At 45.7% G+C, this 27,231-nt stretch overlaps 1 protein-coding gene across 4 annotated transcripts in view; it reads right to left on the bottom strand.

The window, feature by feature from the left end:
- Positions 1-27,231, bottom strand: part of NOL4 (nucleolar protein 4) — a 664,456-nt gene that overhangs the window by 349,642 nt on the left and 287,583 nt on the right. For all 4 annotated transcript variants that reach the window (XM_033934882.1, XM_033934883.1, XM_033934884.1 and 1 more), the window contains one exon: positions 24,811-24,923. In XM_033934882.1, coding sequence (XP_033790773.1) covers positions 24,811-24,923 — 113 coding nt within the window. The remainder of the gene's footprint in view (positions 1-24,810; positions 24,924-27,231) is intronic.

Genomic DNA, 27,231 nt, shown 5'->3' with positions numbered 1-27,231 from the left:
GGATTGGGTAGGGGAAGTAGCTTTTGCTTCATATAACTCCAGACAGCGAGGTGTTGCTCTCCTCTTCCATAAAAAACATCCCTGTACTATGCACAAAGTGATACAGGACCCTGAGGGGCGATTTGTGATCTGGGCAGGTGTGTTCCTGGGGAAAAAATATGTGTTTTGTTCTCTTTATGCACCTAATGTATATTCTCATAGATTTTTTTCTGTACTAGTAGCTGCTCTGATGCCTTTTTCTGAATACCAATTGGTATTAGGTGGGGATTTTAACATTACAGCAGACCCACTTGTTGATTGCAGGCCACCTAAGCCTCGATTGAAAGGAGGTGAACATAAAGGGGTGAACTTTGTGATGCACCAACTGGGTCTGATTGATGTGTGGCGCACGCTGCATCCTACTGAATCTGACTTTACTTTTCACTCTCATGTACATGATGTTCACAGTCGTTTGGACTATCTGCTAGTGGCTCCTTCTTTCCTGGCGGGTATTCCACGAGTGGTGATTGAAGACGGTGTTTTGTCAGATCACCATTTGGTTTGGTTGGAGCTCATTGATAAGTCGGGCGTCCCAGGGGTTGACCACTAGTTGGCGTATGAATCCCACGTTATATGAAGATGCTGAGTTTAAGGATTTCTTGGAACAACAATGGGATTTCTTTGTGAACGAAAACCCTGCTTCTGATGTATCAGAGTTGGTGTTTTGGGAGGCAAGCAAGGCGGTCTTGCGTGGTAAAATTATTGAGTATACTACCCGCAAACGCAGAGCCCAAGATAAGACACTGTTGGACTTGACACAACATTTGGCCGCGCTAGTGGGAGTTTACATGCTCCGGGTGCCACGACAGCTCGATCTCAATATTTTGACCTACGTAGGCAAATTAATGACTTATTGGCTGACAGAGCCCTTAGGGACATTAGAATGTATAAATACCGCCTACATCGATGGGGAAACAAAGCGGGAAAACTGCTTGCATCATTGGTTACCTCAAGGGCTCCGAAGCGTGTTATATCAAGAATTCGGGCGCCTGATGGTAGAGAAATAACTGCCCAAACTGGGATACAGCAGAGTTTTGTTAATTACTATAGGGCTCTCTATGATAAGGGGACTTGTGACACAGTACAGAGGACGGCTTTCTTTCAAGATCTGCAGCTTCCGTCCTTGGGACATGAGCAGCGGGAGGTGTTAAATGCCCCGGTGCGAGGGTTGGCAATCCAACAAGCTATTCAGGCCTTAAAATTGGCTAAAGCCCCTGGGCCTGATGGACTGGGCTCTGAATATTATAAGTTGTTGGGGGCACGAGTGGTGGGCCCATTTCAAGCCCTATGTGGGGCTCTTAGTAGAGGTGACCTGCCTCCGCATAGACTAACTCACGCTAATATTGTGGTTCTACCGAAACCGGGGCGGGCGGAAGATCAGCTGGGTTCCTATAGACCTATCTCTCTGCTCAATCAAGATATCAAGTTTCTTGCTGCTATTATGGCGGCACGCCTGGGTCGGGTTTTGCCCAGCTTGGTTCATTCGGACCAGGCAGGTTTTGTGCCGGGCCGTTATTCCTATGCTAACGTGCTGAGGCGCTTTCGGTGCTTCAGAATCCTGGACTAGTTGGGCAACACCCGGGACAGAAGAACGCTCTTATAGTTAGTCTAGACGCGGAAAAAGCGTTCGATAAAGTGTTATGGGACTATCTTTTTTGGGTTCTTCCTCAGTTCGGCATTATGGGAAGCTTTCTGAATGGGATTCGATCATTATACGCTCATCCTACGGCCCAGATCCTGATTAACGGGGAGCTTACCTCTTCTTTTGAACTCGAGAGGGGGACGCGCCAGGGCTGTCCCCTCTCCCCGATGCTCTTTGTCTTGGCTCTAGAGCCTCTTGCGGCTAAGCTTCGTCAGAGCCCTGATATGCATGGTATTCGTTTGGGTTCCCAGGAATTTAAAATTAATTTGTTTGCGGATGATATGCTCATCTTTCTGGGGGACGCTGCAGATGGGGTTCCTCGATTAATAGACCTTATACAGAGATTTGGTGCCTTTTCTGGGTTGCGAATTAACTTTGATAAATCGGAGGCCTTGGCGGTCCGCCCTCCGTGTGCTCTGTGGCACGATCCTTCCTTTCTGCTGCAGTGGTCTAAGGGTACGCTCAAATATCTGGGAATATATCTGCATGCAGATCCGGGGGTGGTTTATCGGAAGAACGTACTTGATAAATTAGATGCAGTTCGAGCTTTGTGTAAGAGGTGGATGGAATTTCCCCTCTCGCTCTTGGGGCGCGTTGCCCTTATTAAAATGGTCCTCTTGCCGAAGCTCCTTTATCCACTACAAATGGTGCCCCTTTGGATCAACAGAAAGATGTGCAGGCCTATAGGGGGATCGTTTCGTCCTTTATATGGCGCTCTCGCCGGGTGAAAATTGGCTATAACAAATTGATTAGGGGGCGCGAACACGGAGGTGTGAACTTGCCCGATTTGCGTCTTTATAATGCTGCTGTTTTGTTGAGATGGGTGCAAGAATTATATACAGGAGTTGACAGGTTTGCCCCGGTTGGATTCTGGCACCTTTTGTCAGCTCCGGTGTCAGTTTTTAACCTCCTGTGGCATGGGGCGGTACCCTGCCCTTCTATGCTTCGTCCCTTGCGAATGGCCTGGTGCTGGTGGCGGTCTTCATTGGGGGGCGCGGTGGGTCCCTCGCCTTTTACGGAACTGGTGGGAAACCCTAAGTTTCCTGCTGGATCGTTACATGCTTTTTTTGCCTCAATTCGGACGTCTGGGTGCCGTTTTGTGGGACAGGTTGTTGAGGTTGGGTCGGGTTCGGTTCCCTCTTTTCTGGCATGTCGAGACCGCTGGGGTTGGACTGCAGGGTCTATGTTTGCATACCTGCAGCTGCGTAGTTATTGTTTGGCGCTCCGATCACCGGAGAACAGCTTGCCCACTTTCACTTCCTTGGATCATCAGTTTTTGTCCGCCCCATCTGAATTTAATACGCTCTCGGAGTGGTATAAAATGGGGAAGGAAAGACGGTCTAGTAGATTTCTTGATAATATGGCAATGGATTGGACTTTAGCTTTGGGAAAGCAGGTCACTGCTGATGAATTAGTTCTGTGTTTTCAGGAATGTGCCTCTGCCTCCCCTAATGTGAGTTTGCGGGAAGTACATCTGCAGATTCTACACCAATCTTATTTAACAAGATGTATGGGTCGAAAGATGGGGTTGTGGCCTGATGACTGCTGTCCCCGATGTCCAGCTCGTCGGGACACCTTGGTACATCACTTTCTGGAATGCTCATATGTAGGGCCCTTGTGGATCTTTGTGCTTCGGGAGTTGGAGAAAGTTATAGGACTGACTATAGATTGGTCTTACAAGACGTTGCTGTTGGGTGTCACAAGTCCCCTGGTGGAGGCGGGTGTTGGCGAACCTGGGAGGCGCTTTCTTTTGGTGGCCTTAGGAATCACAAAGAAACTAATTCTTCGCTACTGGATTGGCACCACGCGGCCAACAGTCCAACAGTGGCGGGCCAATATGTCTTTGATGGCTGGATGGGAGAGGCAGCACCGCCGGGGGGTTGCGAGCTGGAAATCTAGGACCTATTTGGATTATTGGAGTTCCTTTTAGTGCTGGTTAGAGATCAGGGGTGCACAGGGGTGGGGGGGAGGGGTTGGGGGGGAGGGTTTCATTCAAAAATTGGATCTGCATGGGAGATGATATGTTGGGGATTTGTTTATTTTTGTCTGTTCTTTACATGAACCCTTGAATTTTGTACTTGATGTTTTTCTCGTTTGGTCACACTTTGTATCTTCTCGTATGCATTGATCCTTCAATAAAAATATTTTCCAAAAAAAAAAAAAAATAGTTGCCAGAAAACAGGATAATAATTTACAAAACATTCTCATAGAAATGCTAAACATTCTCATAGATAATAATAATAATAATAACAATTTATATACCGCAGGACCATGAAGTTCTATGCGGTTTACAATGATTAGAAATTTTACAATGATTAGAAATGTTACAGATTGAATGGAATAAACAAATTACAGACTTAGTGATTGATAGTTCTAGAGATCGTTTGTTGAGGACTAAGATTGTATAGGTTGGTTTCCTAAGTATTTCAGGAACAGATGTGTTTTTAGGCGTTTCCTGAATTCCCTATAGGTAGCAGGCACAAGTAATTGTTCTAGGTCTTTACTCCATAGTGTTTCTTGATGTGAGAAAAGATATTGGTGATGACTTTTAAATTTACAACCTCTAACCGGTGGGGAAACAAAGTTTGGGTGAACCAAAAAGATGCGTCTTAACCATTCATCTAAATTTTACATAAGACAGTTCTGAACGAATTGTAACTGGAAGAGAATTCCACAAGCGAGGAACTGTTGCCAAAAAAGCAGACCCTTGCGTCAATGCCAAACATACCAAATGAACGGCAGGCAAAGCCAATTGATGAGCAGCCAATGAACGTAGGCTACGAGAAGACTTATAAGGAACTAATAATTTTTCTAAGTAATCTGGTTGACCTGATTGTAATGCTTTATACGCAAGAGTTAAGGCCTTATGCATAAGGCAAAATTTAATGGGAAGCCAATGGTACTCCTTTAAAAAAGGAGAAATGTGATCATATCTTCGTGCGTTAACAAGAACTCTGATAGCAGTATTTTGAACAGCTTGAAGTTTCTTAAGATATACTGATGGTAATTCAATATAGACAATGTTACAATAATCTAATTTGGATGTTACTAGAGCATAAATGAGTGTATCGATGTAAGTACGAATAGATGTTGAAGGCTGCAATGTCCATAGCGGTGCAGAACTTTTTTCTTGTTGGAGTTTTTGACTCTTAATTGTACGTTTTTACAGGGTAGACCACCACGCACAGGATTCGACACGGAGTTCCGAGCCAAGGCACTGTACGCACCAACTATGTGAGTCAGTGACAGAAATTTGCCATTGGCTGGAATATCGATGGAAAAACCGCCTCAGCCAAATTGAATTCAATGGCTGAGGAAAATAACGAGGCCTCGACGGGAGAAGCCCACGAGGTGAGAACAGAGAGGAAAAAATATCCTCTATTGGTTTGTTTGGGGGTTTTTTAACACAAATAAAACACGTATCCAAAATACGAAGAAAAAATATGACTAAAATATGCATGTGAGCGGAAAGGCAAAGGTAAAAATTGAACAACATTCAAAAAAATACGACTTAGCTCCACGGAAAACTAAGAACTGAGGAGCCACAAGCGGCATCAGGTGGTAAGGCACTCGTGCATGCACTGTGTGGGCAATTTGCATACTTAAATTCTTAAAGTGGCGATGCACTTTTAAAACTGTCCGTACCGGGGCTCCATGGATGATATCACCACACATGCGAGAATATCTGCCTGTTTGTCCTGGGATAAAGCCGCTTATGTTGGTTGGCACCACCAGAAACGGCGCTGGCAGCATGTCAATCCAGGGTACGCGCTGTTACCAGAATTGTGGATTATGGCCAACTTCGGCACCATTAATGTATGCCATGGTTTTAAAGCCCTACATTACTGGCACACCTAACAGCACCTAAGGTCATTTCTGGCCATAATCACATCTTCTTTGACCATGAAATAGCCATGATACCTGCGCCTACTGTTTTTTAAAATGGATTTTAATTGGTTTTTAAATGGTGCAGCCAATTACTGTACCAGTTAGACCAATTAAAACAATTCTCATAAGTTAGGCAGCAATAGGGCACCTACTGCCACCTAACTTATGGCCCTTGCTGCCATCATGTTACTGTGAAACTAGAAAAGGTCTACAAGATATTCATGGCCTTCTGTATCCTGCACAATCTGGCACTAAGGCACAGAATACCACTCTCTGAGGGACTGGAGCCACAGGACATGGAAAAAGAAGAGGAGGATGAACAAGCACCAGGCACCACAGGAATATGTGGCTCAACACTGGCATGTCTTTGCTGCAAGTACTGACTTCATACACTGTGCATTTCAGTGAAGGTATATATTTACTCTAAATGGAAATGTTGCAAGACCCACCACTACCTCCATGTGCCTACCATGACACCTACACCATCACCTAACCTTTACCTAAACATTAAAATCCCCTCAACCATAATGCCTTCCTTTACCTAAGCTCTCCCAATCCATAGCACCACTCTCTCCCTTCTCCACCCACCTGCTTTCAAAAGGGGTGCCCCTGCTCCCTTCTATATCCCAGGCTGATTGACCTAATTTCCCTCACTCTGAGTACAGATGTTTCCATGCCTGCCTCTCTGGCAGCTGCAGAAAATGCCGGGAACATCAGGGAGTATCTTGGGCCCTGATGCTGTGCCATTGTTGGTGGGTTACAAGCGGTATGGCTTGCCTTTCCCTAGGAGCCTTTGTTACCTGCCACTCAGTGTTGCTTGCCTGCTGCTTCCCTGCACCCATGGTTTTGGGTGGCTGGGGATCATAGTGGGAGGTCCAGAGGGCTGTCTCTCCAAGTGTAATAACTTCCAAATTTTCACTTACTTCCATCCAGCAGGTTAGTATTTGCAGTATCTGCACCATCTTCTGGTTCACCTGCATCTGCTCTATGATTTGTGCCATCTGCTGCTCTAACATGTTAAGCATGCATTCCTGTAGAGCACATGTGTCAAACACAAGGCCCGCGGGCCAAATCCGGCCCGCCAGGCCTTGCAATGTGGCCCGCACCGCGCTGTCATCACTGCACGCCGCTGCGTTCCATCACAATGACGCGCGGTGACATAGGAGGCTTGTGATCTCGCCGGCCGTACTTGCTATCTATCTCCCCCCATCGACCGCCCCCCCCAAGAACCTCCGACCGCCCCCCCAGCCGACCCGCGACCCCCACGACACCCCCACCCCCCTTCCCCGTACCTTTCTGTAGTTGGCCGGACAGACGGGAGCCAAACCCGCCTGTCCGGCAGGCAGCCAACGACGGAATGAGGCCGGATTGGCCCATCCGTCTCAAAGCTCCGCCTACTGGTGGGGCCTAAGGCGCCTGGGCCAATCAGAATAGACCCGGGAGCCTTAGGTCCCACCAGTAGGCGGAGCTTTGAGACGGATGGGCCAATCCGGCCTCATTCCGTCGTTGGCTGCCTGCCGGACAGGCGGGTTTGGCTCCGGTCTGTCCGGCCAACTACAGAAAGGTACGGGGAAGGGGGGTGGGGTTGTCGTGGGGGTCGGCCAGGGGGGTAGGAGGTTCTTGGGGGGGGCGGTCGATGGGGGGGAGGGGGTTTGCGTCGAGGGCAGGAGGGCCTGGGATCCCTCCTGCCCGTAATGTAGTGCGGGGTGGGGGTAGGGGGTCGCCGTGGTCAGGAGGGTTTGGGCTCCCTCCTGGCCCGAACAACTAGCGGGGGGGGGGGGGGTCGCCAGGGCCAGGAGGACTTGGGCTCCCTCCTGGCCCGATATTGTCAGGGAGTTGGGGAATCGGCGGGGCAAGAGGGCTTGGGCTCCTTTTTGCCCCGATCGTGTCGGGGAGTCGGGGGGGGCAAGAGGGCTTGAGCTCCCTCTTGTCCCGATCGTGTTGGGAGTCAGGGAGTCGGCGGTCCTTCGGGGTGGGGGTGCAGGTGCGTGCGAGCGGTCCTGCTTGGGGTGAATCGGACGTCGGGGGGGGGGAACTATGTAAAAAAAATACACAGCAGAAGCTGCCAGTTCCTGGCATAAAGTGTAGGCATAAAAATCGCAACAGAATCTGCTATCTGTACCCAGCCAGGCATTTATTGACTGACTTTTTCATTCTAACGCAGATTTCCAATAAACTACATCTTTTACTGCCAATATTGATCCCAAAATGTCCAGGAAAAGAAAAGTTGACGGTGAAGGCAGACAATTTAATGACAAATGGGAAAATGAATACATGTTTGTGCTTAGTGAGGGCAAACCAGTGTGTATATTGTGTTATGAGACAGTGTCGGTGATGAAAGAGTACAATATACGTCGTCATTTTGACACCAAACATAATGTTAAATATGGCAAATATACTTTGGAAGAAAAGCATAAAATTGTTAAAGAACTAAAAGGCAAACTACAATCACAGCAGCAAATGTTTACAAAGGCTACAGCGAAAAATGATGCTGCAGTGAAAGCAAGCTTTATAGTGGCTGAAGAAATTGCCCGTACTTCAAGGTGTTTTTCAGAGGGTGCCTTTTTGAAGCAATGCATGCTAAAAGTGTGTGAGAAAGTATGCCCAGACCAGATACAGAGTTTTCAAACTGTCAGTTTGTCAAGAAACACCATTGCAGACAGAGTTCAAGAACTCTCAGGAAATCTATCATCACAGCTGGCCGAACAGGCATGCAGTTATCTCGCTTTTTCACTTGCTATCGATGAAAGCACAGACAACACTGATACAGCGCAGCTGTCCATCTTTATACGTGCTACGAAGACCGACCTCTCTGTCACTGAGGAACTTTTGGATGTAGCTGCCATGCATGGGACGACGACTGGTAGAGATATATTTGAGGTTGTGGAGAAATCTATAAATAATTTTAAATTACCCTGGGAAAAGTTGGTGGGGCTAACTACCGATGGCGCACCTTCAATGTGCGGAGAAAAGAAAGGCTTGGTTGGACTAATGAAGGAAAGAATGCAAAAAAGTCACTGCCACACACCCTTGATTACTTATCATTGCATTATCCACCAAGAGGCTATGTGTGGAAAAGTTCTGGACATGAATGACATAATGACCACAGTCATTAAAACTATTAACTTTATAAGGGCACGTGGCCTGAATCATCGCCAGTTCCAGCAGTTTTTACAGGAGGTGGGTGCAGAGCATGGAGACGTGCCATACCACACAGAAGTAAGATGGCTGAGCAAGAGCGCAGTCCTCAAAAGATTTTTTGAGCTCAGAGAACAAATTGCTCTTTTCATGGAAAGTAAAGGAAAGCCCTTGCCTGAACTGTCGGATCCCGCCTGGCTATGTGATTTTGCTATGATGTGTGACATATGCAAGCATCTCGCCCAACTGAATCTGAAGCTGCAGAGACGCAAACAAGTCATCACGAAGATGTCTGACATGATCACAGCATTCCAGCGTAAACTTCAACTATGGAAGTCCCAACTGGAACAGGACAATCTTGCCCACTTTCCCGTTTGTTTGAGTATCTCAACCACTATTTCTGGTACTTTTCCTTCCAGTCGGCTGGCTACCAAAGTTAGCCGTTTACTAAGTGAATTTGAGCGGCGCTTCTCTGACTTTAGAACACAGCACTCAGGCTTTGACATCTTTGCCAATCCTTTTACAGTTGATGTCAACAATGTGCCCCATCACCTTCAGATGGAGATAATCGAGCTTCAGTCTGACAGTGGCCTGAAATCAAGGTTTCAGGATGTTGAAATTGAGGACTTCTAACCTCTACTGCCCCCTGACTCAATGCCAGAGCTCTGACTTCATGCTGCCCGTATTCTATCCATGTTCGGGAGCACCTATCTTTGTGAACAGATGTTTTCAATAATGAATCTGAACAAAAACAAGCACAGATCACGCATTACCGATGACAACCTCCATGCTGTTTTGCGGGTTGCTACAGCCCAAGAAATAAAACCGAACATTGACTCATTGATACGGGGAAAACGGTGTCAGACATCTAGCCAGAAAACAAAACAATGAGCATTTTAGGTACATTCCAATATTACTGTTTTGCTTGATACCAATATTACTGTTTTGCTTGATAGCATGTGAGTTGGTTAACAGCACTGTTAAGGAAAAGATTGTTCCACTCATTTTAAATTCACATTTCTGGTTAACATTGTCAGTTTATGACTGTTCAGTAAACCATTCGGCCCGCGATTTAGGCTGGATTTTAGATTTTGGCCCCTTCTCTGATTGAGTTCGACACCCCTGCTGTAGAGCCAGCCTGAATTCTCTGCTCCATGTCATCACAGTTTTTTGCACTAGTAGATCAAGGGCATAAGTCACCGATTCTTATTAGTATCTTAAAGGTGTTGTGCCCCACCACCCCTGGTCTCAGCTGCTGACTCTATATCAGATTCTGGATTCAAGAAAAGGGATGGCACCAGCAAAGTGATGTCCTCCAGCTGCTCAGGGCTGGCAACAGGTGGCTTCATACCCTCAGTATCCGGAATGTCCTGGTTTTCCACATCTGCCATGTCTGCCTGAGTGTTATCATCTGTCAGTGATACATACTCTGTGAGCACAGCTGGCTGTGAGCTTGGCCCAGCCTCAGCATCCATGTCCTTGCCTTTTGCTATAGTTAAGAGCAGAAAAAGCAACACTAAGGACACACAGTGCTCCCTGCCCGTATTCACCAATGGGCATCATTTGCACCTTATATTGCACTTCCTCCAATACACTGTGCACATTGGCCTTCACCAGAACCTGTCTATCCATACATCACACAAAGCACCATCCCTATCTGGCTCCAAACTCTCTCCCTGTCTTCCATAAGTATCACAACAACTCTGATTATGGCAGGCCAGGGCATGGCAGCTGAATGAGTGGTAACAAGGGCTGCAGGCTGCCATTATTGCATGGCCATTAGTGGAAGGATCTGGCCTGCAGAAGGTTGCACTAGCTCTGGCCTCTCAGCTCAATAAATGCTTTTCAGTGGTTGTTGGTTTGAAGGGACTGCCTGAAATACAGCTGGGTGATGGTGTCAATTCTCCTTATTAAATTACATAGTCAGCCCACACCCTTCTCCCCCTCCCACAGAATTATAGGGATACTACTGTAGGAAAAGATCACATGTGCATGACAACCTGCACCCTGAAGACACAAGTATATTATTATAGGCAGAGCTGAAGGGAGCTGGACACCTGTGTAGCTACAGGATGCCCGGTCTCAGCAGCCGCCTAAGCGGCTTTTGAGAATCGTACATGGGCAGAATCGTGTCTGTCTTAATGGACAGACGCCTAACCCCACCTAACCACTCCAATTCTCTAACCATCTTCCATGTCACAAGTGCCGTTTAGAGAATTGGGTCGCCGCTGAACTGATCATGGCAAGGGATTCTTCTTCCTTTGATCAGCTGAGTGGCAGCAGCAGGGAACCCCTGAACCCCACCGCAAGTCAGCCAGCAGGAGAGATGCCCACTTCCTCCCGCTGCCACCTCTGAACCCCCTCCACACTGTCTATGGCATGAGGGATGCCCAGCCCCTCCTGACAACCCCAAATGCATCACCCCAACCCCCAAGGCCCACCCGGACCCCCTCCCCCATACCTTTATAAGCAAACCGGCCAGAGATGCCTAATCCCTCTGGCTGGCAGGCCCACTTCTTCAGAATGTCGGGCCTTCCTCTTCTCAGTGCAATGCATAGGAGGGGCCTAAGGCCCTGCCAGAGCCTGTAAAGTATGTAATCTTCCCAATTTATATTTCCAAATTAATAAAGTATCTTTGCTTATTTGTAAATGGAGCTCTACCAGAGCCTTTAATTCAGTAGCATAATTAAATGAAATAACTACTTCTGAAGTTTATAGGGACAGTTTGATTCCAGCGGGGATGGGCTTGACTCCAGTGTGGATGGGCAGGAATGGGTTTGATTCTACCAGGAATGGGCGGGGACAGACTTGATTTCTGTCCTCGTGCAACTCTCTACCCTGCAGTTCCATCTACAATCAGTCTCTTCTCAGTCTCCAGCAGGTGAAGGTGATAAGCCTGTGTAGTCTTTCTCTTTGATAGTTAGTGGCCTTTGTTGAACTTTCTGCTGTCTGGGAAGAGCTTGGGGGACCATTCAGAGGTCCGTCCGAACTTGGGGGTACCACACTCAGCGGCTGAGTCCTACCCCCCCATATTTTTTTCTTAGAGGAATCTCAGCTGTATACCTTGCCACAAACAGGCAAAGACTACAGCTTTGAGAGCCTGTGAGGTCTGCTCTTTTGTCCATTAAAGTTTTTACTTTTATTTAAATTAAAAAAAAAAAAACAGCCCTGAAGCAGTGTCGGTCTGAAAGGAAGCCGTAAATTGGTTTTTATTGTAAACTGGCGGTTTTGTTTTTGTTTCCTTAGCGGTTCACAATGAGCACTTTAAAGAAGCAGTAAAAGTGCTCGTTGTGTGCCCATCAAGCAGCGGATGTGGCTGGTGTGTGCACGAAGTGCTCCAGCTGCTGCAAGGGACCGGTGGGCAGGATTCCCCTTTGCACATACACTGCTCATCGGCTGTAGGCAGTGGGAAAGCCCGAGCTTCCCCTATTGCCCACACAGGGATTTCTCCAGCCGCTGGTCAGGGAAATAAGGGTTTCCTTACCGCTGATAGTGCTGGGGATTCCCTTGCTGCTATATCGGCTGCTGTCTGCAGTTTTGCTTTAGCAGCTGGGTCCATTCAGGCCTCTTTGCTGCTACAGCCCCTCAGCATCTGCCCCTGTCCAGACCTCCCCCTCCCCACTCCCCCTGTCTTCATCCAAGCGACTGCAGGTTTCTTGGGACAAGGATTTTTTCTTTACTAACATGGTTTCGCCTGATGAGGACTTGGACCTTTTGGATGATCCACAAGATCCTTTCGGGGGGAACAGATGATATGGACTATTGCTTTTCTGAGATGCCGGTGGGTGAGGATGCTTCGGTTGTGCACATTTTTCACCAGGAAAAACTACCGGAGCTTATTCTTCAGGTGTCTTCGGTTTTGTGTTTTAAGGAGGAAGCTAAGGACCCCCCTCGAGTTATGGACCCTCTACTTTGGGGAATCCATTCGGCCTCCCGTTCTTTTTCCTATGCATCAGGATTTTTGGGATACAATGTAAATATAAAATATAAATACTCAGCTATAATATATAAATTTAAATACCAAGTTATGTCAGCTGAGGACTTCCTCTTCAGGTGGCCTAGGGTCCCTTTTGCCAAGCTTGGCAGGCAGCAGAAGTGTCCCTGAGTCACAGATGCTGGCACCTCGGTGCCAGTGACTGCTACGCTTGGTGGAAGGGAGTTCTGGCCATCCCTGGAGGAGGTCCTCTGCTGGCGGTGCTTGGGGATCCCCACCAGCCATAGCAAGGGTCAGCAAGTACTTCAGCACTGTAGAAATAAAACCAGAAATGCATTTCCTTTTCTTTTGAATACAATACAAAGACTCTGCTGGCGGTGCTTGGGGATCCCCACCAGCCATAGCAAGGGTCAGCAAGTACTTCAGCACTGTAGAAATAAAACCAGAAATGCATTTCCTTTTCTTTTGAATACAATACAAAGACATCTGCTATATATATTTCCCAAACCTAACATATTTTAGTTAATAAATTCCTTTTTTTTTACCTTTGTTGTCTGGAGACTTATTTTTCCATCAAGTTGGTCCCAGTTTCTTTTTTCCGCTTTCCCGTCTTCTGCAAATTCTTCTGTTGCTGTCCATTGGTTCCTCCTACCATGGTCCAGCATTTATCCCTCTCGCATCCCCCGGACCATGTGCAGCATCTTTCGTCCCTGCCCACCAGCCCCATGCACAACATTTCTCCTTCTATCACCCCTCTCCAGCACCATGCCACTTCTCTCCCTCCATTCCCTCTACCACTATGTCCAACATTCCTCCCTCTTGCATCCCTTTCAATCTGTCCCACTGTTCCCTTTCCACCACAATGTTTCTCCTTCTCATCTTTCTCTTTCCTATCATCAGTACCTCACTCCTTCCCTATGACCAAATATTCTTCACTTTCTTCCATCCCCCCGTGTATACCATCTCTCTTACCCTCTCAATGACACACTCATGCCCAACAATTCTCCCTTTCTATTCCCTCCCCCACTTCAGCATCCCTCCTTCCCTCCTCTCTCCCAAGTTCATGCCCCTCCCTCCTTCTGTGTCCAAAAACACACTCCCTCCCTCCCTTCTGTGTCCAACGTTTGGGCCCCTCCCATGTCCCTACTCGCTTCCTCCTTGGTGCAACACACGCATGCCCGCTCTATCCTTCTTTCCTTTTCTGATCCCCTCCAACAAGACTACCTTCCTGCCACACTTCTTCGCAGGGCAGCGGGCACTGCACATGGCTGACGCGAAGCCTTCCATCCGATATCAGCTCTGACGTCATAGGAAGATGTCTGGGTCAGCTACAGGTGGCGTGCTGGAAGCACTGCATGCTGCATAGAGTTGCCAGATGGAGGGCAGGAAAAGGAGGCATGTGCAACAAGATATTCGAGCCCCTCAACTCAAGCTGCCTCCAACTCCGCAGGATCCCTGATTCAATTTAAATTTTTTAAATTTTTTTCTTCTTAACTATTTCTGGGCAAGAATCCAAAGCTCTACCTAGTACTGTGCTTGGGTTCCGACTGCCAAAATTTCCGTCCAAGTTAAAGTCACCTTTGCCACCTCCGTCCAAGTTAAAGTCACCTTCTATAAAAATATACGTCTGACCAGAATTGGCAAGTTCTGTAGCAACTTCATGGAAAAATTCAGGTGAATCAACATTTGGGGCATATAAATTAAACTATACAAAAGTAATATTGTTAATAGTTAATTCTATTAGAACCCATCTGCCCTGATTATCGTTAGACTGTCTGACTAAGGTAGCTATAAAGGAGTTTTTAAGTAAAATAGCAACTCCATTTTTCTTCTTCAGAGCTGAAGAAGAAGCTATTAATTTACATTTATTATTACATACATGCTGAGTGCCAGAGGAGTTCAAATGGTTTTCTTGAAGAAAAATCACACTGGCGTTAATAAGGTTTCTTTTTAAAGGGTTGTTTAAACCCTTGATGTTAAGGGAGACTAAATGCATAAAAAAGTTATAAAATTAAAGGGCACTCCTAAGATATATAAAGATACTTCGATTTAAGTATCAATGGTATAAGTATAATTGTAAGATATGTGGAGATATAGCTTGAAAAACTCCAGTAGTGAAAAACATAAGTGTGAACCATAAACAGTAATAAAGCTGATAACAAACTGTTAGAAAATAACATCTAATAATTTACTAATATCGGGATAATGGAGGTCCAAGTACATGGTGTTGATCACTGAGGTATTAAGGAATATTTAGCAATATAAACCTTCATAGTAGCAGAGTCAACATTGAAAAATTGTATCATATAAACCAGGGGTGCCCAATACGTCGATCGCGATCGACCAGTAGCTCAGGAAGGCAACGTGAGTCGATCGCGGAGCCCATCCCGGGCTCCGTGATAGACTCGTGTTGCCGTCCTGATCTTCGGGCCGATCAGCCTTCCTCTCCAGTGTTCTCCCTAGGGCCTTTTAGCTGAGCGGTCCGCCCAACTGTCATCTGCCGCTGTTGAACATTAAAAAAACCCGGCTTGGAGATTTCAGCCCGTAGCAAACTTATGCTCCAGGCTCTATCGTGTGCATGCCGGCTTCTCTTCTCTTCCCTCCGAAACCGGATGTTAAGTCTGGGGGGGGGGGGAGAAGGGAAGCCGGCACGCACATGTTGAGAGCCCTGAAGCAAGCGTTCGCTACGGGCTAATGCGGGAGACAGGTTAGTGAAGCATTTGTTCTTCTTCCTGCCGGGTCCTGCCTACTTTCTGTTTCCATGAAGGCAGGACCCGGCAGCATTTCCCCCAATAGGTTGATCACGATCTTGGGCTGATCAGCCTTCCTCTTCCTGACGGCAGAATTGACGTCGGGGAGAGGAATGCTGGTTGGCCGAAGCAGGGAGAGCTTGGGGCCTGTTATTGGTGGCGTTTGGGTCCTGGTCCCCGATGGCAATGGCAGTGGCAGTGGCTTGGGGGAGGGCAGGGAGAAAGAAAGAAAAAGGGCAGGCAGGGAGACAGAAGGAAAGAAGAGAAACAGAAAAAAAAGAAAGGGAGGCAGAGAGAAAGAAAGGGCAGGGAAGAGGAAGGAAAAGTTGGGGGAAGGAATGAGGTCTGGAGGAGAGGAAGCATACAGGCTAAAAGAAGGGAAGAAAGATTGTATGCACAGTCAGAAGAAGAAAGTGCAACCAGAGACTCATGAAATCACCAGACAAGGTAGGAAAAATTATTTTATTTTAAATGTAGTGATCAAAATGTGTCTGAATTTATATCTGCTGTCTATATTTTACACTAAGGTCCCCTTTTACTAAACCGCAATAGAGGTTTTTAGCGCAGGGAGCCTATGAGTGTCGAGAGCAGTGCTGGGCATTCAGCGCAGCTCCCTGCGCTAAAAACTGCTATCGTGGTTTAGTAAAAAGGGAGGGGGGTATATTTGTCTATTTTTGTATGGTTGTTACTGAGGTGATAGTGCATAGAGTCATCTGCTTTGACCTCTTTGAAAAACCCTGGAATAGGAATGATAATTAACATTTTCTATGCGTACAGTGTGCTTTGTGGTTTTTTTTTATTTTATTGTTAGTAGATCATTTTGACTTGGTCATTTAAAAAGTAGCTCACAAGCCCAAAAAGTATGGGCACCCCTGGATTAAATCATAGAATGTAAAGGGATCTTCTGTGCACGTGGTACTGCAAAAATGTCCTCTGTGGTTTGGAAACAAATTCTTCGACATCTAAATTGCAGTCATGAACACTGGAAGAATTGCCTCAGCATTCAATGATGTAAAGTAGTGTTCTCCAACCACCGGTCCATGGACTGGTGCAGGTCCGCAGAAATTTCCTGCCGGTCCACAGTACACAAAGCCGTGGGCAGCAGCTCCTATGCACATTGTGCGCCTTAACCGGAAGCCTTCTCTCTGATGCCGCAACATCAGAGGGAAGGCTTCCAGATGAGGCGCGGGATGTGATAGGAGCTGCTGCCCATGGCTTTGTGCACTGTGGACCGGCAGGAAATTTCTGCAGACCAGCACCGGTCTATGGACCGGCAGTTGAAGAACACTGGTATAGAAAATTGAATAAATAAATAAAAGTAGATGACAGCTTGTTCAGCCTCTCATACGAAGAGAGGCTGAACAAGCTGCGGCTCTACTCTCTCGAGGAACGTAGGGAGAGGGGAGACATGATTGAGACATTTAAATACATCTCCGGACGTATCGAGGTGGAAGAAGATATTTTCCTTCTCCAGGGACCCTCAGCCACAAGAGGGCATCCGCTTAAACTCAGGGGCGGGAAATTTCATGGGGACACCAGAAAGTATTTCTTCACCGAAAGAGTGGTTGATCATTGGAACAAGCTTCCAATACAGGTAATCGAGGCCAACAGCGTGCCAAATTTTTAGGGTAAATGGGATGCCCATGTGGGATCCTTAAGAGGGTGGAGTTAAGGATGGGTCATTAGGAGAGAGATCTCCAGGAGAGCAGACTCAGGGGGGTGGGTCTGTGAAGTGGGCAGACTTGATGGGCTATGGCCCTTATCTGCCGTCATTTTTCTATGTTTCTAGAATGAAATATCTCCTTGCGGCTAAGGTCACGTGACGCCATGCTCCGGGGAAGACACTGAGTACTTCTTCTCCGACCGCCAACTCGTTAAAATCCCGTCTTTTTTATTCCATTTCTTCCCGTGCAGGATGATCCCACGTTTGAACACCTCCGGCATTCAGCTGTTCTTTTGTTTTGCTTGTGTGCCGCTGATCACTAGGGTATAGACTTAATAGAGCGGGTCAGTAGAGTGGCAGTATGATCTGACTTAAGGGGGCCAGTAGACTTAAAAGGGTGGGTCAATGGTGTGGGCAGACTCGATGGGCTGTAGCTCTTATCTGCCGTCATCTTTCTATGTTTCTAAAACTCTGCGCAAAGATAAAGATCGCAACCGCGCTCTGGATGGCAAGATGGTACATGGCTCGAGCCCCACGGGCCCTCCTGTCGTGTCTTCCTGGGTCTCTGAGGTGACAGTGGAGGTTATGGCTGCAATGGAATCAGTGCTGGGCAAAAAAAAGCAGCATCTTGATTCGAAACTGGAGACTTTGCAGGGAGCTATTGATGGTGTGAGTTGAGACCTGACTCAGTTTCAGCAGTGGGTGAGTGCAGTGGAGGACCATGTGGGAGGTGTGAAAACCAAGCAGGCTGCACAGCTTCGTCACCTAGGGGCCCTACAGGATCGCCTGAAGGACCTAGAAAATAGAGCCCGGCACAACAACTTACGATTTGTAGGGCTCCCAGAATCTCTGCCTGACCTAGAGCTTCGTGCCTTTTTTGAACATTGGCTAACCACGTCCCTTAACCTTCCGGAGGGCCTTGGGCCATTGCGGGTGGAAAGGGCCCACAGGCTGGGAGCCAAGCAGGAGGTGGACGCCTGACCTAGGGTGATAATTGTGCGCCTGTTGAATTTTGCACATAAGACTGCGGTGCTGCAGACTCTTCGCGGAGGGTGCCAGCTGATGCATGAGAATCACAGGATTTTATGCTTCCAGGATTATTCCACCAAGGTGGCCCAACAGCGTCACCAGTTTAGTCCTCTCTGCTCTCGCCTCTTTGCCCGCAAGATCCGGTTTGCTCTTCTGTATCCCGCGAAGCTCCGCATCTCCCATAATGGCTCTACCAGTTTCTACGAGACCGTGGCTACAGCTCAGGGCTTCCTGGATTGGTTGGAGGAGACAGAGGGTTCGCCTTCCTCAATGGCACCTTGACTGCTGTAGTCCTTCTTGGCTGCTTTGGTTTTCTTTTTGATTGGTTGCCCATTGTTGTCTTTACTTGGCTATTTTGGATCCTAGCTTGTGGGCCCCTGTGGAAGGCTCTGGGCTGGGCTATCTTCTGTTGCTGGGGCTTTATGGGTCCCTTATCTTCATGGAGGCCGGTAGATTGACAGTGGACTGCTTCCTTGCCTATTGGATACTTACCTGGGTCCTGCGGCCAGCCCTGTGTCCGGGAGCTGGTTGGGCGTTGGTTTTGGGCTGATGCTTGTGGCTCTGACTCGGGGACCAGTACTCCATCTTTTCTGCGGCCCCGCTCTCGGCTGCTCTGGAACCAGAGGAGCGCATCTCTTCTTTCCTGGAACTGTTCTGGTGTGGTTGGTGCGTCAAAGCCATGGACTCTAGCTGGGGTGTGTTCTTGGGGCCCGGATTTTGTTGCTGTCGATTGGTCGGGACTCCTTTGACTGACCTGGAAGGCTGCCTTGTCCCTGAAGTGGATGGTAGCTGCTTTGGGCAGGTTGCTGAGCAAGATGAGTTCTATGGGATTGGGCAACACATTGACAAAATGGATTGGGAACTGGCTTGGAGGTAGGCTTCAGAGGGTAGTGTAAACGGCACCCCCTCCGAAATGATGGAGGTGATCAGTGGAGTGCCTCAGGGCTCCGTCCTGGGCCCGATCCTGTTCAACATCTATATAAGAGACTTGGCGGAAGGGCTCCGAGGTAAAATAACATTATTAGCCGATGACGCCAAACTAAGCAATGTAGTGGGCAAAAGCACATCAGACAGAAATTCAATGCCCGACAACATGATGCATGACCTACTTCTACTGGAGCGCTGGTCTAGGTCCTGGCAACTCAGCTTCAATGCCAAAAAAATGCAGTCATGCACTTGGGCAGTCAAAATCCATGCAGGACTTACACCCTTAATGGCGAGATCCTAACAAGCAAAGCAAATCATAGGTTGCATACGCAGGAGTTTCGTCAGCCGTAAACCTGAAGTCATTATGCCATTGTATAGATCAATCGTGAGACCTCACCTAGAGTACTGTGTGTAATTCTGGAGGCCGCATTACCGTAAGGATGTGCTGAGGCTAGAGTTGGTTCAGAAAATGGCCACCCGGATGGTCTCAGGTCTCAAGGACCTCCCATACGAGGAGCGGCTAGAGAAGTTACAGCTCTACTCACTCGAGGAACGCAGAGAGAGGGGAGACACGATCAAGACGTTCAAGTATCTCACGGGCCGCATCGAGGTCAAAGAAGATATCTTCTTTTTCAAGGGTCCCACGGCAACAAGGGGGCATCCGTGGAAAATCAGGGACGGGAAACTGCACGGTGACACCAGGAAATTCTTTTTCACTGAAAGGGTGGTTGATCGCTGGAATAGTCTTCCACTTCAGGTCATTGAGGCCAGCAGCGTGCCTGATTTTAAGGCCAAATGGGATAGGCATGTGGGATCTATTCACAGTGACAGGTAGGGGAGGATCATTGGGGTGGGCAGACTAGATGGGCCATGGCACGTTCAAAGGGAGGCACGTTCAAGGACTTAGCTGACAAAAGACGGCTTGAGCGCCAACGCTGTCATGTCTTCACAATGAATATGAAATATGAGTGTAGGCTTCTTTGATATCCAGAGAACATAGCCAATCGTTGCGATTGAGAAGGGAATACAAAGTTGCTAGAGATAACATTCTGAATTTCTCTTTGACCAGAAATTTGTTGAGAGCTCTAAGATCCAATATTGCTTGAAGACCTCCTCTCTTCTTTATTATCAAAAAATACCGAGAGTAAAACCCTGTGTTCTCTTGTTCTGGAGGAACCTTCTCTATGGCATTGAGAAGAAGTGGATTCTTAATCTTCTGAAGCAGAGAGGGTTGAAGGAGATTGGAAGCAGACTCTCTTGGAGGATGGTCTGGAGGAACTGTGAGAAAATGAAGGGAGTAACCTTCTCATATGATGTTTGGAACAAAGAGGTCTGTTGTGATCAACTCCCAACGATTAAACTAAAGTTGAAGATGACCTCTTATTTTTGAGGGAGAGGCAGAGGTAATTGTATGGAAACTATGCTTTCGGGTAACTGGTCAAAAAGACTGAGTAGATTTAGCAGGAGCAGACTGTGAAGCTTTCTGAGAATGTTGTTGTTTCTGCTGAGGACGTGAAGCAGTAGATGGTTTAGCTGAATAACGTCTCTGATAAGACATAGAAGATTTAAATGGTCATGAAGTGGATAGCTTTGTTTTAGGTTTAACTAATGAGTCCCAAGATTTCTCATGAGCACAAAGCTCTGAAAAGCTCATCTCCCAGACAGGGAATATTAGCCAATCAATCTCGAAGATTGACATCCATGTCAGCAATCCTGAGCCATGCCAGTCTTCGCATAGCTATAGACATAGACAAAGCTCTTGAAGATAGTTCAAAAGAGTTATAAGCAGATTGGACTAAATGCTGACATAATTGAAGAAGGGTGGAGACCAATTGTTGAAAACCCTTAATATGGTGAGAAGGGAGAGACTTCTGATACATTTGGAAATTGCTTAAGCAAATGCTTGAGATAACATGTAAAATGGAAGTATAATTATTCACACGACTGGACAACATGGAATTTTGATACAGACGTCAACCATGGTGCGACCCTCCCTCCCTGGTGGAATTGAGGCATAAACCTTGGAGGAGGTAGACTTTTTGAGTAGACTCCACCACTAAGGATTGGTGAGACAGTTGAGGCTTGTCAAATCCTAGAGTGGGCACAATCTTATAAAGAGAGTCCAGCTTACTGGGAGCAACTGGTACTGATAAAGGAGATTCCCAATTTTTATGAAGAGTATCCTTCAAGATTGCATGAAGAGGAAGTTTAATAACCTCAGAAGGATGCTTAATATCCATAGTCTCCATATATTTAGGAGTATATTTGGAGTCCGCTTCCAGTTTAACAGACATATCCTTACCAAGTTGTTTTATAAAATGAGTAAAGGAAAGTGTCTCAGGTGGAGATGATTCCTTGATAGGAGTCTGTGGAGAATGCTGCTCCGGAGAATCATAAGCTTCTGTTGTGGATGGAGAATCATCAATAGAAGACTCAATGTGAAGGTCAGAATCTATGACCAGAGACTGAGATCTATGTCTTCTTTTACATCAGTACTAGTCCGGCGACGTACATTGTTTACACTTTTCTGAACGCTTAGGAGAAATATGTTTGGACTTGCGAGAATACTTGTTGGATTGAGAATGTCTAGGTGAAGCGGAACAATGCCTCAATGAGCTAGGTCAATGATTAGAAGCATGAGTCTTTGATGCACATTTGCATGATGGGCAGTGCCAAGAACCAGGAGACTGCATCTCAGACTGAGGACTGGTAATGGCATCTCTGGTATTGGTACGCTCAGGCTGGGCCGGTATCTGTGGAGTTGGTGCCTGTGGAGTCAGTTGTCTGCAGAGTCGGTGTCGGGTGTAATAATTTTTGAAATATTTCCCCATACTCCGCACAAAAGAACTCTTCAAATTGTTCTTTTAGAGAAGGCACTGGTACCTGCGGCTTTGTTGCCGGTGCCATTGGTGCTGCGACCCGCTCCAAAGAGGATGACTCTGAAGAAGAGAAACCCCTGGATTGTGCAGCGAGTTGCATAAAGGGTCGTCGCTTGGCCGGCATGACCTGGACTCAAATCCTTAGTGGCCTGTGACCCTACCTGGGAAGCTGGTCTGAAGGAGCAAGAGGCTTCGACGCAGGGGTAGAAGACGGTACCAATGAATATCTCAGTGCATTTTAAGACGGTGGCCCAGAGTACGGTGCCTTAGATGACAGCGGTGCCCGTACTTGTGGTGCCATGGACGTTGAAGGATAGGAAGACTGGACTTCTTCCATAATGGCATTGAAGAACTGTTTTTGCCGAAGGTGGCGGCTTTTTAAGGTGCGTTTTTTCAAAGTGAAGGCTGAAGTGAATTCCTAGGCCCCACCATCGAAGCCCGAAGGCGAACGGGGAAAAAGAAAACTGGTTTTCTTTTTTTTTTAAATGAAGAAAAGAATAATCTAATTGAAAAAGAAAGAAAATTAACACGCAAGCAGGAAGGCAAGGCAGAAAAAGAACAAACGTTCAATGACGCGACTTCTCAGCTCCGCAGAAAACAATGAACTGGGGAGCCGCACGCCTACATCGGGTGGTAAGGCACTAATGCACACGCGGTATGGTCAGTCGGGAACTTTATAAAGTTCTTAAAGTGGTGATGTACTTGGATCCTTCTGTACCGGGGCTCTATGGATGATGTCGCCCACATGTGAGAATATGCTGTTGCTTGCCTGGGAAAAATAAGATATGTGGTAGTGGAGCGAAAGATTCTGAAGAGCAAACTGTCATATCATTTGATAGAAGAAATTACAAACTCAGATTAAAGAAGATCTCATCCACTGATTGGGGGCACAAAGAGAAACACCAGCACTGGTAGGTTTTATCTTCATTTCTGCTAGTATCCACATTTGCCCTAATTTCACCTCTAACCTTAGGATCCCTGAGAAAGATGGTTAAGTTGAAACGCGGCCCATACCGAGTCCTTACCTTCCAAGCTAATGTAGGTTGCTAATGTAGATACTGTTAATTGCATAGACATCTACATCTTTGTGTGATACAATAAGTCACTGCATCACGAACATCAGCTCCACAGTTTTCTCTTTTTGTTCTTTGGTTGCACCATTTTACTGTGGACCAGCTGGGTTGCCTTTTTGTTGTATTCTATAATTGAAACCAAGTGCCCAGATACTGTTATATAATAGGTGCTCCCCACGCAACACTGGGGCACTTAAAAGGGAAGCTCCCAAATTATAGAATTGCTACTTAAATGGCTAGAGTTACTCATTATTAAATTGGGGCAGGATTTGGAAATGTTTCAAAGATATTGTTTAAACTTATACAGATAGCAGTGAATGTTAATTGCTTTTCTTTTAGGTTACATCAGTGTCTCTCAAACTTTTTTTTAGCTCTAGCACACTAAACGAAGGAAATGTTTTTCATGGCACAATATAATTGAAAGTATAAAATTGCAAAACCAACAAAAAATTAAATCTGAGAATTATTTATTTAAAGTTCTTTATGCTATGTATGGGCAATTGTAACAACGGTGAAACTAAAGTAAATAGAATAGAATTGCTAATCAATGTGGTAGATGTTCTTGTTTTTGAGTACAAATTAGCTAAAAACACAGCTCGATAGTTGACAAGCAAACACACATTTCATAATCCACCATCTGCAGTCGTTCTCCTTTTTTTAATTTAATTTCTGTCGGAGTTAAAAATCTAAGTCAGAGATAAAAAGATCCAAATAGTAACAAAGCCTTGATTGCTTTGTTGCTCAAGTTAGGATAACTACTGCCTAAAAAATAAAAATAAAATTACTTGCCGTTAGTTTAAAAGGACCAATCACATCAAAGAATGATGCTTGTCTGGTTGGTTGTATCCTTACATATACAGACACTCATAATATTGACAGACTCTTGTGTATGTGATGTATTTGTCATCTATTCTCATGTATGCTTATGAAAGAAATTTAAAAAAAATAAAGTACAATTCTGGAATTAATCGTGACACACCTGGAACCTCTTCGGGGTACCCCACTGTGCTGTGGCACACAGTTTGAGAGACATCAGGTTACGTGATCAGTTTGAATGCAGAAAAGAGCAGGAATAACTTTAAATGGATAAGTTATCTGTTTAAAATTATGCCAGCATTTTCAGCATTCTCACTTTAATGCATAACTCTGCTGAAAATCCACAAACTGTAATTTAAAATGCACAACTTCGCCATTTTAAATTGGATGTAGGCTATTCAGCTAAATTTTGCCCTCTATGTTATTTTTATTTCCTAGTAGCCATTTTTCATCACATTTCTATTATGTTATCTATTTGAAAGGTGAAAATTACCATTTCTACGGGATAACTGTGATGCTTCCCACTAATTTAAAAAGTCAAGCATGGGTTTCTCACTCCCTTCCTTAGAAATCTATACTATTTTCAACTAAACTTTCACTAGAGTTCCTTCAGGCAGTCAATTGCACATGTTTCTTAGATTACAGCCTATAACAATTGACAACAATGTACTGTATATTTCTTTACCAGGAAGCAAAGCAACCAATGATGTAGTTATTAATGTCCTTATGAATGTCAATCTCTCACCACAAGGCACTTACAAAGATGCTAATGAGCACTCTTTTGTCTGAATACACTTTGCATTTCCCCATTTTCCCTTGAGGGCTCATTTGTCAAAATTCTTTGTATTCAAGAACCACAAAATGTTTAAATATTATACTTGACTTTTGTTGGTTTTGATAGAAACATTTAAGGAGAGTTGCCTTCTCAATGGGAATACAGCAGATATTGGTAAAGTTTATTAACTTTGATAGGAATCCACACAATATTAACAAAACGTTTTCCTGTGTACATGATACAGTCTTCAGGATTACCTCATCTTGCTGTGAATTGAGTAGTTGCAACTTCATGTGCTTCATGTAGGCCATTGTGATTGGCATGTTGTAATCTATCATACTGGTCACCAGGGTAGGAGGTTTTCCATTATCTATAATAATAAAAACATATTTTGTATGTTTATTCAGGAGATTGCCTTCTAATAAGGCATATACAGTAAGCTGTAACAGACATAATTCTATAAACAGGAGATGAAAATGTGTATATGTGGTTAAAAAAAATGCCCCTTGGAAATCCTTGAAGGTTTGAAATCACAATCTTCAGTAAGAAATAATTTCTTGCAGGCTGTCTAAAGGGCACTCAGAAAATGCCCAGAGAACAATCCTCTTCAAAAGCATTCTCTGAAAAACTGTCAGAGTTGGGCCTTATGAATTCTTCCAATTATGACACTTTGATTGTTGTGGAGGAGTTGGAGTTCAAGTGGCCAGAGAGCCGCAGATGCAGAAGCTACTAGTTTAATCATAAAGCTTTCCAGAACTGAGGTTTAAGAGATCACAGGTAGGACTGTTCATTGAGACATGACCTTGTGGTTGGTGTTGGCACAGACCAGAACTGATACTAGCACATATAGCAACCAGAGTCACTGGGGGATGGACTACTTGCTGCATTTATCTTGGTTGAAGTGTAGGACACTGCTTAATCTGACCGTCACTGACTGGAATATCTCAAAAGATAAAACTGTGTTATGTCTGGTAGGGGGGTCAGATGTTTAAAAATCCATTTGGAAGAACACCTGGAAGTCTAGGAAATGTCTACTGGGCAACAGGCATTGACTGGCCTTGCAACAGAATGCTGAGAAGTCCTCCAGGCAAGGCTTACTTACAGACTTGGACACTATCCCCTTCATTCTATAACAGGGCACTTAAATTTAAGTGCCATTTGCATTTTTTAATTTATAAAATATAGTACTAGCAATTATATGTGAATATACATTGATGTGCATAAGTAGTAGCAGAGTACTCAGTACTAATCTATAATTTTAAACATGCAAAGTGGTTACCCCTTATTATGTGCCTTCCTTATAGAATACTCTAAGTTACACAATATAGTGCCAAACTTAGGTAAATACATTTATCCCTGCTATTGACATGTGTAAGTTGGCAGGCCCAAATGTAGGTGATGTGCATCAGTAAGTGTGCCTAAATGTAGGCGTATTTCTGTTGACTTAGCTAACACGCTTGTTTTTATAGAATAATGCTCAGCGCACACATAAATTCTAGGACCCAGTTATAGAATGCCTCTAAGTGTTGTGGTACGCAGCCTATGCCTACTAGGCGTGTCCCTAGAACTGAGTCTAGTTTAAAGACAAACCCTTCTCCCATTGATTCCAGTAAATCTCTTATTGATACTCCTGATGCTGTTTCTTCCTTAGACTCTAGAGGGAGGCAGAGAGCACGAGTGCAGAGCGCCCATCCCCCTCTCACCTCCAGGGTTGCTGATAGGAAATCCTTCACACCTGAGGGTTGGGGGCGGGGCTGCAAACTAGTTGCTCAGAGAGGAATACTCCTGAAGAGTCAGTTAAGAGGAGGAGAGGCACAGGACAGGCAGCAGAGCTCAGGGCTGGGAGATCCTGATAGTGGTTCACCACTAGAATGTATGGAGCTGGTGGAAGCCGGAGAAGAATCATCTTTCAAGGAGAATGAAGAACCCCCAAGCCATGGAAATTGACCGGGATCCATCTGCTGCTCCAGTGAGTGAGATTCTTCCAATGGAAGTTTGCTTCATGGAAGGCAAGCCACTCGTGGAATAAAAGTGAGTAGCTGTGACCTTACTGTATGAAGGACTTCCAAGGTTATGTTATGCCCTGTAGGAGCTTTAGAAACACAGAGCTCCAGAAGATTTAAAAGACTTATGTGAAGGTGTTTTTTTTTTTTTGTTTCTCTTTCAAGAGAAAAAGGACTGTATCCAGCCCAGGTAGTGGGGATCGCCTCACGTAATTTAGAGGTGGGATTGTGGGCCTTTTTGGCAGTATATCACCACGTGAAGCGCACTGCCTGCCCAGTATTCAAGCTGCTGGGATAGTCACAGCAGTAGCTCTGACTAGTGCTGCAACAGTCAAGTTTAAAGGCTGTTGGTGTTTGGAATGTTTTGTTTTTTTCATTGCATGGAAATAAGTATGGGCTGAAACCAATAGCCTGAGTTTTGGAAAGACTTGAACTTTTGAACATTTCTACTTTGGGACAGTTTTGCTGTTTTGGTGTTTTTCTTTTTACTGTTGTTTTGGGACTATTTGCTAAACGCAGAACATCCTGACAAAGCTTTATGTTTAATACCAATGAAAGAATAAATCCTGAGTTTGATTTAAGCAACTACACTTACCTGGTGTGGCAGTATTTTTCTTCCACTAATTTTCCTTGTGCAGCTCACCGCGGCTCACAAGAGCACAACTCCCTTGTCCC

The sequence above is a fragment of the Geotrypetes seraphini genome, chromosome 2 (assembly GCF_902459505.1).
Source record: "Geotrypetes seraphini chromosome 2, aGeoSer1.1, whole genome shotgun sequence".
NCBI classification, from domain to species: Eukaryota; Metazoa; Chordata; class Amphibia; order Gymnophiona; family Dermophiidae; genus Geotrypetes; species Geotrypetes seraphini.
Note: the sequence above shows the minus strand (reverse complement) of the source record. Positions and strands in the feature narration are given on the sequence as shown.